The 15100-nt window shown below is 36.1% G+C and overlaps 1 protein-coding gene across 2 annotated transcripts; it reads left to right on the top strand.

Annotated features, from left to right (window-relative positions):
- The first annotated feature begins 6065 nt into the window (after positions 1-6065).
- On the top strand, positions 6066-9329 carry LOC111402101 (serine carboxypeptidase-like 45). Of its 2 annotated transcripts, XM_023030173.1 has the most exons (10): positions 6066-6623; positions 6701-6802; positions 6896-6991; positions 7269-7361; positions 7455-7534; positions 7858-8139; positions 8245-8369; positions 8528-8620; positions 8718-8835; positions 8989-9329. In XM_023030173.1, the coding sequence occupies exons 1-10, from the start codon at positions 6356-6358 to the stop codon at positions 9136-9138; spliced, it is 1407 nt and encodes a 468-aa protein (XP_022885941.1). In that variant the 5' UTR covers positions 6066-6355; the 3' UTR covers positions 9139-9329. The 2 variants fall into 2 exon arrangements, with proteins under 2 accessions (XP_022885941.1, XP_022885949.1); XM_023030181.1 differs by lacking the exon at positions 7858-8139.
- The last annotated feature ends 5771 nt before the right edge of the window (positions 9330-15100 follow it).

The following is a 15100-nucleotide window of genomic DNA, read 5'->3' as shown; positions in this document are numbered from 1 at the left end:
GATCTAGGTTTTTGTTTAACATTTGGAGACAATTCTTGCTTTAAAAATCGAAGAAACCTGTGACATGTGAAGGAGGACATGTCTTTTTAAGTATCATTATAAGTTCAATCAGATTTTCGAGCAACTTCATGTAGTCTAGATTATTCATTTTCTTATCCTTGGAATGAAGATATTAGTGGACTGGTCTAGCATGGGGAATGTGTCAATAACTGCTGAACTTTTTTCTGTGGACTTAGAGAAGCACAGTGAACTTGACCTAGATAGAGTGAATGCAACTTTCATAGTTTCATCTGCTTGCCTGGATGTTAGGTGTATTCTATCTATAGGTCGAGGGAATGGAAAAGTCCAATTCTACCAAAACTGTCTTGGGCTACGATCAAAGTAAGCAAAGCGAGGGTAATAAATGCACTATCGATTGGCTCCTAAGGGCACATTGTTTGTGCTCATTAGTTAACTTTGTAATGTATCCTGGAGATGGGAAGTTGATATTTTGAAATCAGTAAGCATCTGAGTTTCTTGTGAAAGTTTTCCTCACTTGTAAGAAAGTTTAGACTCTTAGTATTTTAACAATTTTGTTTAACTGAATCTGTGGAAAGAGGGAGTCTTGGAGTCAAATTTTATTGAGCATATTATATTTAGTTTTGTAACACATAATGGAGTGGATGCACAGCAGAGAGAAAGACTTTACATTGAGGCAAAGAAATTTTGTCATCTATCTGGTGTAATGTTGTAATATGGACGTTGGGAACAAAGAATTTTCAGAGAGCATTTTCAGGAGACTAATCACAGGTGCATGCGCTGTAGGTTTTGGATTTATATATTTTCGAACCCATAACTCATTGCTATAGGGCCCAACTTTAAAATTGCCAAGACAACGGAAGATAGAGTGATGGCACGTGATACTTAAATAATACTACGAAGTGGGCACGCATAAAAAGATAAAAAGCACTGTTTATTTGTTTATGGTGCATAGGGAAAGTAGAAAGATATAAATAATACAAAAGGCTAATTTGACCCAATATCCCTATTAACAGCATCCGACTTTCTGTTGTTTAAGTGGAATTCAGACTACCCAGAGTAAATGATGCAGGAGGATCCGAATCGAGTGACGTTGAGCAGTCAGATAGTTCGTTAATGGCGTTGAGATACCATGAAATGGTGGATAGACGCAAAGATAAAAAATAAATGCAATATTTTCTTAATTGGGGTAATTTTGACATTTCTTTGATAATTTGACAATAACTTTGGCTACGGTTATCAGAATCGTTATTATGACCCCAATTCGAAAAACTTTTTTTGGCACGCACGTCGTGGTCACTAGCTATGCTTGATGGGCGTCAATTTCGAGCCTAAAATCCGCTGTTTCCTTTTCGAAATTCAATTTTTAGTTATTTTTTACTATTTATGGTACTATTTCGTTTCCATTTTTTTAGATGTTAGAGAATTCGAATTGAGCCAAATTTTTGGCAATTTACTTCTTTTATTTCATATTTTATTTTTGTGTGATCGTTAGGATTTTACTATTTTTGGTAATTTTTCAATAATTTCATTTTTTTGCAGCTACTTAATCCGACTTGTGGGTTAATTTTCATCATTTTTTATTATTAATAATATTGAGTGAAGTTTTCAGAGAATTCTCTCTGTTTTTGGCGTTTCATTTTTCTTCTTTCTTGCGAATCGTCTGTTGCAACTAACTTATAGGATAATCGCTATCTTATCCGAAGTCAGTAAAGAAACAACTTTTGATTTTAATGAACAAAAATAATAGAAATCTTAATCTTATACGACTTTTGGTGGCTGAAAGGAGGTCGTTTTAGTTTTAGATAATCCCTCTATATACACATTCAACGTTTTGAAAAAAAAAAAATGATTTGTGTGGTCAAGTGAAGACATGAGAATGGAAGTTGGTTGTAGTGGGTCCAAAGGAAGGACAAAAGATTATGAAGTGGTTTGTTGTCACCACTGTCAAACAGGAAAAAGAGCAATTTATTGTATAGAGTTTTCCTTTTTGTCTCTACAAAGTAGTTGGCAGATTTGATAAGAATGTTATGTTACCTCAAGCAGGTGCAGGCGTGGCTTAAATTTTATTATTCAAATGCTTGAGCGGAAATCATTTTTATGTTGACACCATCATCACACCCTTCAACCCTACCAGGTTCCAAATTCCCAAGTCCTTTCCACTTTTTAAATCCACTGCTTGTCATCATTTTAAATCCACTGCTTGACATCATTTTATGCTCTTATTCCCTTCCCCTTCATATTTTTCCAAGAAAAAAGGCTTCCACCATGTGATTATAAATGGTCAATTTATCCAACGGCATGTTTGGGAAATATTTATAAAGAGTTTAAATTATAAATAGATCGAAATAAATGACAAATAAGTGTGTGATACTTTTGAGTTTTTCAAAATATGTGAATAATAAGTGGCTCGGTTTTTCAATTATTTAGGGGTGTTTTACCTAGACATGTACTAAGAGGCGTGAGATGATCATTGTAAATTTTATGCTCTTATTCCCTTCCCCTTCATATTTTTCCAAGAAAAAGGCTTCCGTCATGTGATTATAAATGGTCATTTTATCCAAAGCATGTTTGGGAAATATTTATCAATAGTTTAAATTATAAGTAGATAGAAATAAATGATAAATAAGTGTGTGATACTTGTGGGTTTTTCAAAATATATGAATAATAAGTGGCTCAGTGTTTCTATTATTTTAGGGATGTTTTACCTAGACATGTACTAAGACGCTTGAGATGATCATTGTAAATTTCTTTTCTTGAAAAGTTATCATGGCGACTGCACCTAACTCTATCATTAACATTGAGAGCGAATCATTAGAAATTCATGTGTTTGTTTGTGTATTCTTGATTTCCTACTACTTTATGCTGTTCTCGTAATTAAGATTAAGATACATTATATGACACATCATAAATATGGAAGGCAATCCATATGTTAATTGTTAAAACTCCTTAAGACGAAAAGGCTACCAAATCCCCCCAATGGAAAAATTTTCATAGAAATATGACCTTTTTTTCAATCGAATCTCAATTTTTGAAATGTTCGATTGTCCTTTTTTCCAAGAAAATTATTTTTCAACAATTAAAAATATTCTAATTTTTCTTGTTTTTTAGGAAAACATTTTTTTTAAATGGTGTAGGTTTTTGCTTTCCACAAAATAAGGAAAAAAAAATTCATTCTTAGGAAACATTTTTCATGCCAATTAAACACACCCTAAATTCAAGAAAGTATGTAGATTCATTAATTACTTGGGGGTGTAGGTGGGAAGTGGTTCCACTGGATATTTATTTAGCTAACTGAAAGCAATTAGCATTAGAAAAAGTTCATTATCTTTACTGTAGATGCAACTAAAATAAAAAAGGGGGAGGAAGCAAAACTTGACTTCTTTTAGCCACTATTTGATACTGATTTTAAAATTTAGATTTTAATCTAACTCAAAATCAATAATTAATTTTAATCACATATGTTATGGGTTTCACAACTTTTTAATAATATATTTCATCAATTTTTATTAAAATCTATTAAAATTTTAATTTTAATCCCAAAAAAATAAGGACTAAATTACATATAATAAAAAATGCATTGTTTCCTCGAAATTGCTAAGCAAAATTTCTAACACCGACTGGTTGTTTCTACTGATTTAATTGATAAATTGACAATTCATATTTCTTATTAATGACGTGTTGTACTGAAATCTTCCATTGACATTTGGACTTCTAATTATGTCTGTGCCCCTTTAATTTCAAAGAATGATATATAGAATAGTGGTTGATGTTGAAATATGTGGTTAAAAAAGAACTTTTTTTTATTTATGTATAATTTTATTTTAATAAAAAATGTGTTGTTAAAAATGAGTATTGTAGAAAAAATAATGGATAGAATGATTGACAAACACGAGCTATCTATCAGATAATATCGATGTTGTATAAGGCTGACATGGTCTGGTTTAGTTCGATTCTAATGAGAATCGAACCGGTCGAAAATTTTTGGATATTTAGTAAGTGGAACCGTTGGGTCCAAATTTAATTATGGAACCGTCCGGATTCGGTTCCATTCGATTCCCAAGTTCCATATTATAATTAAATTTTTTAATATTTACAAAATTACATTAATTCAACTAATGATATGCTTAATCTTAACTCTTACAAAATAACGTAGTCTAAACTTATTTGTCTTTTGCTTCTCTCTTTACTGAGTTTTTATTTATAGATTTTGATTGTTAAAATCATAAGAAAAGGAAGATAACGAATTCAAAATAATTAAGAAAGACGTTGTCAAGTTTTAATTCGATTTCTCCAAAACGGTAGAAACGACACTACGGTAGAGTAACAAATTTTGATAAAATTTAGGTCAATTTGATTAAATTTGCTTTAAACTGAAAATTAGAAATAGGAAAATCATATTTTTTTGGTTTGAACTAAATTAACTATTTAACAAATTTATTTAAAAAAAATAAAATAATTTTGCTAATTTAAAATAAATTAATTAAAAAAATTAGGGAGATTTGATTTTTATTCGATTTTTCGAATCTTGATCTAAAATCAAGAACTAAACTATATTCGTCGATTCTGGATTCAGATACCAGTTCGATTATTTAATTTCAGAAGAACCGCTCAATTCGATTTGGGTTTGATCCGATCGGTTCGATTTGAGAGTTTTGTTCAGCCCTATATATGGATTAATCTATTCATTGAGGGCTCCACGCACCCCTACATATAGGGGGCGCTAGTATGGCCCGTTGTATAATGGACTTTTAATGTCAATTTTTTGAATGAACATAGTTGAAAACTGTTCATACTTGTTGGACCTTACAACATAATTCATGCATCAAGAATGCACCATTTTAAATCTATGTACAATTTGTTCATTTCAAAGATAAGCACAATGTAGAGTTACTCTGAGTAACAATAATTTTGAGCATATTTGTTCATTATTGAACTAGTTAAATAGGCTCAATAACAAGTGCTATTTACATGGAATGAAATGACAATTTTTTATTGATAGTTTTTTCTTTTACTTTTTTTTTTAATTGTCTATGAAATTTCGCCAAATGTATATCGGTAAAAAAGCCGATCAATAAGCATCTTCCTGTAGCAGTTTGTTCGTCCGTTTCCTCAAGTAATTCAAATATGTAGAATATCCATCCCACCATGCAGTGTAACTTTTCTGAAAATGCCTTTTGCTCTGGATATAGTACGTGTGCTGGTTGGGTGGGTGGGTGCGGGGTGCTTGAGTGTGAAGAAAAGACATTTCGAAACAAACATACAAAAAGTAGAGCTATACCTTTACGTATTAATTATTTGTGAGATATAATATGTAACAAAAACGAAGTACTCTATTTTATATACTTTCGTTTCTTCTTATTTCTTTTTGCTCCTTTCTGATATGAAATGAAGGGAGAGAAAAGTTTCACAAAGCTACATTTCATTTTTATAAAATCCAGAGTCATCATCGTAAATGTAAGTCCCTGTATAGGGGGGTGTGTGGACTAAAGAAAAAAATGCAAAGAAAATGTTAGAGCAATTTCACGAGTAAATTGATATGTAAGAAGGAGGATCAATGGTTCCTCAACTGCTTGATTGAGTCGATGGAATGTTCAAGACATAATCTTTCTCTTGGGAAAATTAAAAAATAAAGAATGAAAACAAATTCCGATTAATGTACTTCACTCCCTTTAGAAAGCTCCAACTGAAAATTTTTATCATCTTGGGAGAATAAACAAACTGGTCTTTTCTTGGGGTGGAATAATTACCCTATTTGCAATATGCACCAGTTTTCTGATAAAAAATAAAATATTCCTGCAAACTACAAAGCTTTTTCTATAGAAACAGAGACTTACCCTCTGCGCTTCTTCTTGGCACTGTGCTGTTGTCAAATTTTGGGAGATTGAAACCAAGAACAAGAAAACAGTGGGACAGGCACCACTTATATATTTAGAGAACTGTTAGTATGTAAGTTGTAACAGATAATAGAACTAGACACTACGATTGATAAGATTTTAATTTTTTTCTTTAATATGATATAATCTAGTGCTTTGGATACTATTGGGTACAGATCAATCCATCGAGCCCAAGCTCCCAAAAAAAAAAACCAACAATTTGAATTGGATACATTCAGCAGCAGAAGACACCTAGTCATTCGGGAAAAACACACCTTTACTCTTTCAAATCCACACCAAAGTCTCTAAAACTAGAAAAGTTAATACAATAATGACAATAAAAGAAGGGACTCTTTATCTTTTCTATAATGCTTCCCGAGTAGAATTTTAGCTGCCTCAGCTCTATATATTTCTCTCAGCACTCTTAAAATTTCTCTGCTCCATATACTGAAATAAAAGTCATGGCATCTTTACAGTGTAAAACCATGGCATTGGCCATAGCTTTAGCTTTACTACTACAAGTATGCTTTTTCACCAAAGTGCAATCTTACTCTACTTTGTCATCAGCTGAAAAAGTCACTCAATTACCCGGGCAGCCTCAAGTGAGTTTCCAGCAGTTTGCCGGTTATGTGACTGTTGATCAGAAGAAACAGAGAGCCCTCTTTTATTATTTTGTGGAAGCTGAAGTCGATCCAGCTTCTAAACCTCTTGTCCTCTGGTTAAATGGAGGTCAAATTCGCACGCGTTGTTTTGCACTGGTAATCTTGAGAGTATTTTTCTGAAGTTTTGAGGAATATTGATTGCAGGGCCTGGTTGTTCATCATTGGGGGTTGGAGCATTTTCTGAAAATGGACCATTTAGGCCAAGTGGGAATGTGCTCGTCAGGAATGAATATAGCTGGAATAGAGGTGGTTTACTGGTCTATTTTGTGAATATTCATATTTTCAAGATCTATTAGAAAGGGTATTTACTATTTTGTAACCAAAATTCTTGATTTGCAGAAGCAAATGTACTGTATTTGGAATCTCCAATTGGAGTGGGATTCTCTTATTCTACCGATTCTTCCACTTATGAAGGTGTAAATGACAAAATCACAGGCATGTTTCTCCACTCTTGAGTCTTGCTAATGAAAATTTCAATTCTTTGATTTTTTCCCCCTTTCTAGAAAGACACGGTAAGTAGCACTATCTTTCTTCTTTCTGAATTCTTTATATGGCCTTTTTCACCACATATTTAAAAGCAAAGAATTCCTAACGGAGTAGTAACTAGTAAGCTTCTGCTTTTTGAGCCTTGTTCTACTTACTGTTTTTGTTTTCTTTTTGGACATGGGATAAGAGCCTTACTTTAGTTGTCTGTGTTTATTTCTTAATACAGCCAGGGACAACATGGTGTTCTTGCAAAAATGGTTCCTCAAATTCCCACAGTACAGGAATAGAAGCTTGTATATCACTGGAGAAAGCTATGCTGGTATAATTCTTGGTGTCTGAAATTTTCGATTCTTATTAATTGAATGAAATTTATGAAGAGATAAACCTGAAGATGTTTATTGTTCATCACTAGGCCACTATATTCCCCAGCTAGCAGAGATTATGCTCCAATTCAACAAGAAAGGGAATTTGTTCAACTTGAAAGGAATTGCTGTAAGTTTCCTAATCTCTAGAAAACTTTCTTTTCATTCAAAGACGTAACTTACAAAAAGAAAGAGAAAAGTTAGTTCGACATCATTTTCAACACAGGTTTATGGTAGAGGGGCGAAAACTCTATTGCTCTGTACTTTATGTTCTTGATTGCTCATAAAAGTAACTTAAAAACTTATGTTTTGCAAAAAAAGCAGGATAGACTTACTTTTAAGCACAATCAAACATTTTAATTGTTCATGGAAGATGTTCTCAAGTTTCTTGCATATTAGGTTTGCTATATCTTTTGCTGTAGTTTAAACTCTTAGATTGTGTTGTGAATGCAGCTAGGCAATCCGGTATTAGAATTTGCAACTGATTTTAACTCAAGAGCGGAGTATTTCTGGTCTCATGGATTGATATCAGATACAACATATAAATTATTCACGTCTGCTTGCAATTATTCACGATACGTTAGCGAATACTATAGAGACGCTATATCACCACTATGTTTCAGAGTAATGAACCTTGTTACATTGGAAACCAGTAAATATGTTGACAAATACGACGTTACTCTCGATGTTTGTATATCATCCGTGCTCGCACAATCCAAAATTCTTAGTCCTAAGGTATAGTCCTTTCATTTTCTGCATCTCTTCAACTACATTACTATTCGTTTAGTTCGCTATATTCCTTAATCTTAATTTAAGAAACTTTTTTCTTTTGAGCTGCAGCAAGTCACAGAGACTGTAGATGTATGTGTTGAGGATGAAACTGTAAATTACTTGAATAGACGAGATGTTCAAAAGGCTCTCCATGCACGTCTTGTAGGAGTCAACCGGTGGCTTGTTTGCAGCAAGTAATTCTCCATCATAGATTTAATTATACATAACTTGTGTGTGATTGCATGAAATTAGGAAATTGAACTTTGAATTAAAAAATCCATGTTCAAAATCAATAAATTTTCACTCCAAAGTTCAATGCTAAACTATCCTTTTTTCTGATGATCTGATTCAGTGTGTTAGATTATGAGCTACTTGATCTTGAAATTCCTATAATCCCTGTTGTGGGTAGAATCATCAAAGCAGGAATTCCAGTTTTGGTCTACAGGTAAGGCTGGGAACTTGAGGTCTTACATTCAGCCATTCAGGAATCAATTATTCAGTTTATTCTATTAACAACGATCTGCTGCTTTCTGATTACACAGTGGAGATCAAGATTCTGTGATACCTTTAACTGGAAGTCGAACACTGGTTCATAGGCTAGCAGAAGAATTACGACTAAGAACAAGTACACCATATAGAGTATGGTTTTCCGGGATGCAGGTAATCTGTCTTCAAATAATCGTCGTGAAATACAGGTAGTAGACGCTGCTTCATTGTTGAGGAAAGAAACTGTCAAGATCTGCATTTAATTATCATAAAAGGAATTTCATGCCAAAAATATTATGATTTATATACATTTATGTTTACTTTTAGGTTGGTGGCTGGACTCAAGTCTATGGTAATATCCTTTCGTTTGCCACAGTCAGAGGGGCGTCTCATGAAGCTCCATTCTCTCAGCCAGAGAGATCCCTTGTGTTATTCAAGGCATTTCTGGAAGGCAGGCCTCTACCAGAATCATTCTGATCTAACGATCAGTTCAGTGTAATGAAACAAGAATGAGATTGGCACAAAATTCAAAGGCACATGCCACCGTTAATCTCTCACGGATAAATATTACATTTGTTCATTATTTTGATTAGTCCTCCAAGAGAAAGTTGAGATCAAAATTGTTGTTAAAAATTATGACTAAAAAAGGGAAAGTGATACTTAATGCACGATCTATTTTACTGTAAACACCATTTTAGCATTTACAGATGCACTGATCAAGAATTAAAGCAAAGCATATAGAATTCAGAAATGCACGAGACAACTTTATGCGGTTCAACAAATCATTTACATCCACAAGAGGGAAGTCCTTATTTTTGTATACCGTGAAAAGTCATGTTAACCAAGAAAATGAAAATAATTCTTGAAATACTACGTAACTAATATGTTATACAAAAGAACGAGTTACAAACTCCAATACTTGCTCTTATTTTTTGTAACTGAAATACAACAGCAGCAATGCCCACCATTAAATCTAACTCTAGAGATGGCAATTTGAACCGTCAAAACCGAAAACCGCGGTTAACCGAATCGAATGGGGCAAAAAAAACCGAACCGATGGTGCAATTGGGCGGATATGATTTTGATTTTAATGAACCGGTTCGTAATGGTGCGGGTATGGTATTTACGTCGTCGAACCGATTACCCGCTAAAAAAAATTGAATTGATAATGGGTTTTACACTATTTTTCTATCCAAATCAAAACAAAATCTCTCCCCTCCTCATTACATCTACCTAACTCATTTGGCCAGTCTACTTATCATTAGCCCATAATAGCATTAGTATGACAGTATATAAATGCAAACCCTACTCTCCACAACCACAAACTCATGCACGGCTCCATTTCCTCTATGGTCCAACTCGTCGTTGCCTCCGAAAATTTATTACATTTGTTAGTCATTCTATTACTGCTGATCATGTAAAAACAGAGTTCGATGTTTTTCTAGACGTGCCAATATTGCCAAGGATGAATATGAATCAACTTTGAATGCTGATCTATGCTAGTAGGACTTGTAGGGAAGAATGCATCAAGTAACTTCGATGCACAACAATTAAGAATGAAGGAAAATTTTAGTATTATTATATTTATAATATTATTTGTTAAATTGGTATTTTACAATTGAAAATTAAGATAATATTTGCATTTACGTTTGGAATATTGTTTGACAATGTTTGCATTTTCGTTTGGAATATTGTGTTTTTGTTTTTATTGACTTTTTTCATAAATTGTTTTATATCAATTTGACGGATGAACATATAAAAAATAATTTATTTTCGTAGTTATTAACCGAACCGAACCGATTTACATGGTTATGATGCGGTTATGGTATGATCAAAAATTTGGTGGTGCGGTTATGGTTTTGGCCGAACCGACCCATAACCGAACCGTTGCCAACCCTATCTAACTCCTTAAGATATGTTGACTTGAAAACCCATGGAAAATGAAAGCTACAACACAGGAAGGGGAAGATTGGGTGGCTTACAAATAGCATTTTCCCATTTTCTTCATTGTGTTTGTTGACCTCGCGAAATGGACCATTCACGTGGCCAATCGATAGTCACTCCACGTAATCCTCTCTGTGCACAATAACGAACGGTCAGAAGCACACGGTCGGAACCAATGGGGGTGGTAGTGGTCGCATACACTCCGACGATCAAGTTAGTGATCGATGATCGGAACAGTGCTCGAATCGTGCAAGAATGTGGGGAGGAGAATAAATATTTCTTGAGTGTGGAGAGCTAAGTCTAGTATGAGTTTTATTACCTTTGTTTCTTACCAATCCTTGGGTATTTTGTTGTTTCGTGTAGGTTCGTCGCTAACAATTAAAAAGGGATCAGACGATTGTGTAAGGGACAAACCTCTTGAGACAAAATCCCAAAAAGGGACGTTTTTTATTGGCGATGACTTTACAATCGGAAAGTAAAAACAGAATGCCTCCAAGGGGCGCAAGCACACGAGTTACTGTAAAATAAGTGTTTAAATCTAAACTAAGAAATTTAAAGTTACATATTCTCTGTTCGAGAGTTTTTGATTCGGATCTTTTGCTCTATGTCTTTTCTTCCTTTTATACTTCATGGATGATCTCTTTGTGATTAACCGCCTAAAAACTGCTTGATCGTTCTATAACTGCCCACTTTCCTCGTAATGGCCAACTTGTCATGAAACTGCCCTTTCTAACTGCTGCCATTACTCTTTGTCGTTCACCCGTCTTGAATTGAATTCCTTGAATCGTGGAACGTGATAGGACTGCTTAATAACTGCTTTGATAACTGCGCTTCTTGATAACCATAACACTTCATGTTTGCTAAAACCTTGGGCGACTAGAAGGTTTGGGCGAGAATAGAGTAGCAGCTCTGGGCGACTGCATGACACTCCATTCGCTCAGATCCTGGGTGACTTGCAAGCTTGGGCGATGGCATTACCGCGTTCATGGGCCTTCATCTTGAATTGTTTGATTGAGCTTCGTTCTTTAGGCTATTTGATTTGGGGATCCTCCAATTGGGCTTCATTCCTTGAGCCGTTCGATTTGGATTGGATTTTTATGTGTCAACAATTACCCTCCAATATAGCAGAATTAATACTAGTTATTAAATTTTGCCATATTCACTTTGTGTTTCCAGCAACATTCGAAATTCTCAAGAATTTCAATCACTGTTTTCTTCCATAGCTTGAAAAGGTGTGACGTTTTCCAAACCCTTATAACCCCCAAATACGCAATTTCACTGCACCATTAAATCACTCCTCACTTTTTTCGCGCTTCTCTCTCACAATTTTACTGTTCATCTCTTTGCTTCCCTGCTACGTAACTTTGAAAAACTTCATTTCATCCCTAATGGCTGCTTCACAATCTCAATCTGGTGACTCCTTTAGTTTTGAAGACTTTCAGAAACTCCTTAATTTTCCATACGTAACTCCGAACTTTCTCGCACCCACCAACATCGAACTCAATGAGTTCTACCTAGGTCCTTTATTCAACAATACAGAGGCAGTCGAACAAGCGGGGTGGGCCAGCTGTTTCCTTGTATTCAAGGCCCTCCATTTCTAAACTCTTTGCCGCTGGAGCCACTTCGCGAAAGAGGTATTCGCACTTGGCCTAAATCTGATATAGTTTTACGTAGGTGGCATGCTCGCCTTGTGGACCACGGTTCTACTAAGGCACTTTTTGATAATGCTAGGATTTCTGATTTGTTAGAAATCTCTCTTCAAGCCCCTACTTTTGATTCAGCACTTTTTTCGATCGCTTTAAGTTTTTGGTCTTCTGAGTATAATACCTTTGTTTTCTCTCTTGGCCCCATGTCTATTACTTTAAGGGATGTTGGGGCCCTAGTGAATCTGCCACCTTTGGGCGATACCATTTTTCCTGGTATCTTGGTTTCTGGTGGCGCCCCAAAGTTTGGTAAAAACCTCATCGAATCTTATTCAAGCCTGCAAACCCTTCATAACCACTCGAGTGCTAAGCTTTCCCATACTGAGTGAGTGGCCTTTCTTCTCGTTTGGTTTTGTAAATATGTTTTGTGTATACCAAGCATAAAGCCCTCCCTGAGCTATTTACCCATAGCGCACGAATTGGCGTGTGGCAGGCCTCTGAATTTATGTTCTTTCTTTTTGGCTGCCCTCTATAGAGGCATGGCTTCTCTTCAAACTCAATTGAAGAATGGTGCATCTCCCACTGGCAATGGACCTCTTTGGTTCACTCAAATGTGGTTGAGATCCTATTTTCCATCGCTTGGTGTTCCATCATTTTCTCGTCCTTCTGCTAGCTGCTATGGGCTAGCCATTGAGCCCCTGACTCCTGTAAATATGTTTAGAAGGGACATTTTTTCATTCTTTTATTCTTTGGATTCAATCCCTTCCTTCTTTTCTTTTCCTCCCTTTTTGACTCTAGACTATGTGCATCCTCCCTCCACTATAGACAGCGTGAGCACCTCTCTACTTATTTGGATCCATTTTTTAACCGGGAGGGAGTTATTTCATGATATTTTGACTAGGACCAATGCCAAGGCAGGGGTAGAAATATATGCTCCCCAATTTTTTGCTCGCCAACTTGGTTTCGGCCAAACCTGGCCTGTTCCTCCTTGCTATTCAAGGAACTTGATAGACTGCTTCCATATCATTAATAAGGCGGAGGCAGAGGTTATAAATGCTCGCAATCTTCTTTTGACGAGCCATTTTTCATTAGCCCCCTTCAACTCTAGCCGTGCCATCCATCCCTTTTTTGAACAACTCTTGCCGTCAGTGAACACAGATTGTTTGCGACTGATACCAATCGTGCCTTTCATTCACTGGACCAGCCAAGTATTTCTTTCCCTCCTCCTGTTTTAGTCACCCCTTTGTCTATCCGGAGTCCTTCTCCTCCTCGTCGTGCTAAACAGTCTGCTCGTCCATCTTCTTCTCTCCCTGCCAAGCCTACTGCAGCCAAAAGTGCCCCGAGCTGCAAACGGCGAGCCTCAGCATCTCCCATTCTGGAGGATGATGATGATGATGATACTCCTCTTATCATCAGGAGGAAGGTAATTAAATCGGTTTACTCACAAACATACTTTTCCATACTTGAAACTTTTTTGTGTGCTGATGGTTTATTTGAACTTCTCAGAAAAGTTCAACCTCTCCTTTGAAGGCCTTGGTGTCGGCAGCTCCTGCTCCATCATCCTCCGCTGAGGCTGCTTCATCCAAACCAGCTGATGAAGGGACTACACTTAAAGAGACATCTTCAGTCCCAGAATCCTCATCACAACCAATGGATGAGCCACCTTCTTCCCAGGGCGTCGACCTTCCAAACATCGAAGCAGAAGGTAATTCAGTTTTTTGATACTTTACCTTTGCTTGAGCTATTGGTTTCTGATTTGTTGCTTTTGAGTTCTGTAGATGCTCCTATGAGTCTGCCCGCTGTGGCAGCATCTTCTCGCTTAGACAAGGGGAAGTTCTCACGAATGGTGGAGCCACAGGTGGCAGACTTGGCCGGGGATATGCCATCTTCCAAGATTATTGATGAGGTAATCTTTGCTTCACTTTTATTTCCATCTTATTCGTTGTAGTGAGAATCTTCAATATTGGCAATTTTCTTTGTAGGATGCTGATAAGATTGTGCGTTCCATCCAAGACTTGTTCGCTTCCTGGGGGCAAATCAAGACATCTCGCCCTGCTCCAGCTGGTCGTCCTGCTACTTCTTCAGAGGAAGATATGAAGTTCCTCAAGTAGTCGGTATTTGAGTACGTGTCCTTCATGGATATGGACATTGGTAAGGCTAGTGCTGCCAGACATAAGGATAAGTTTGAGCATTTGAATGCGAAGTTGGAGCAAGCACTGACACTTCCGTTGCTCAATCTTTCTTCTGATTTTAAAGCGATGTTGAAAGTTATCCATTCCGAGGTCCTCTCCTTGCTGGCCAAGAATGTTGAACTGAAGGCCAAAAGTACTCAATATTTTCGCGCCGTATCTGAAAATGAGTCTTTGCTTCTGGAGATCAACAAAGCTGAGGACGAGTTGAAAGAAATCTCTTCCGAAGTCATGATTGAAGACTCTTTGATGGCTAGTTTGGCTGCTCAGATGAAGGAACTTCAAGCCAAAATGGACGACTGCAAGGCGAGAATGGCTGCTAAAAAGCGTAACGCCTCCCAAGGAATTGAGCGAACTAAGTCTTTGGTCGAGCAGTACAAGATGTTGGAAGTTGATGACAATGTTGTGGCCGAATTGAACATCACTTCCTCTCGGCAGAACGAAGACTAGGAAAAACTTAGGGAAAGAATTCGTTCGGTATGGGGCGGATTGTAATTAAGACATATAACGCCTTAACTTTTTCTTTTTGTAATTTCGCATTTGACTTTCCCTTTGTAACCTTGTACATCATTAATGAACATTTGTGTTAACTTCTTGTGCATTTATTTGACGTTTGTCTTTTAATCGTCAATCCTTCAAGCATTTAACTGCTTTGTGCTAAAA

The sequence above is a fragment of the Olea europaea genome, chromosome 1, assembly GCF_002742605.1.
Source record: "Olea europaea var. sylvestris chromosome 1, O_europaea_v1, whole genome shotgun sequence".
Lineage (NCBI taxonomy): Eukaryota > Viridiplantae > Streptophyta > Magnoliopsida > Lamiales > Oleaceae > Olea > Olea europaea.
This window is presented reverse-complemented; position numbering and strand designations above follow the sequence as displayed.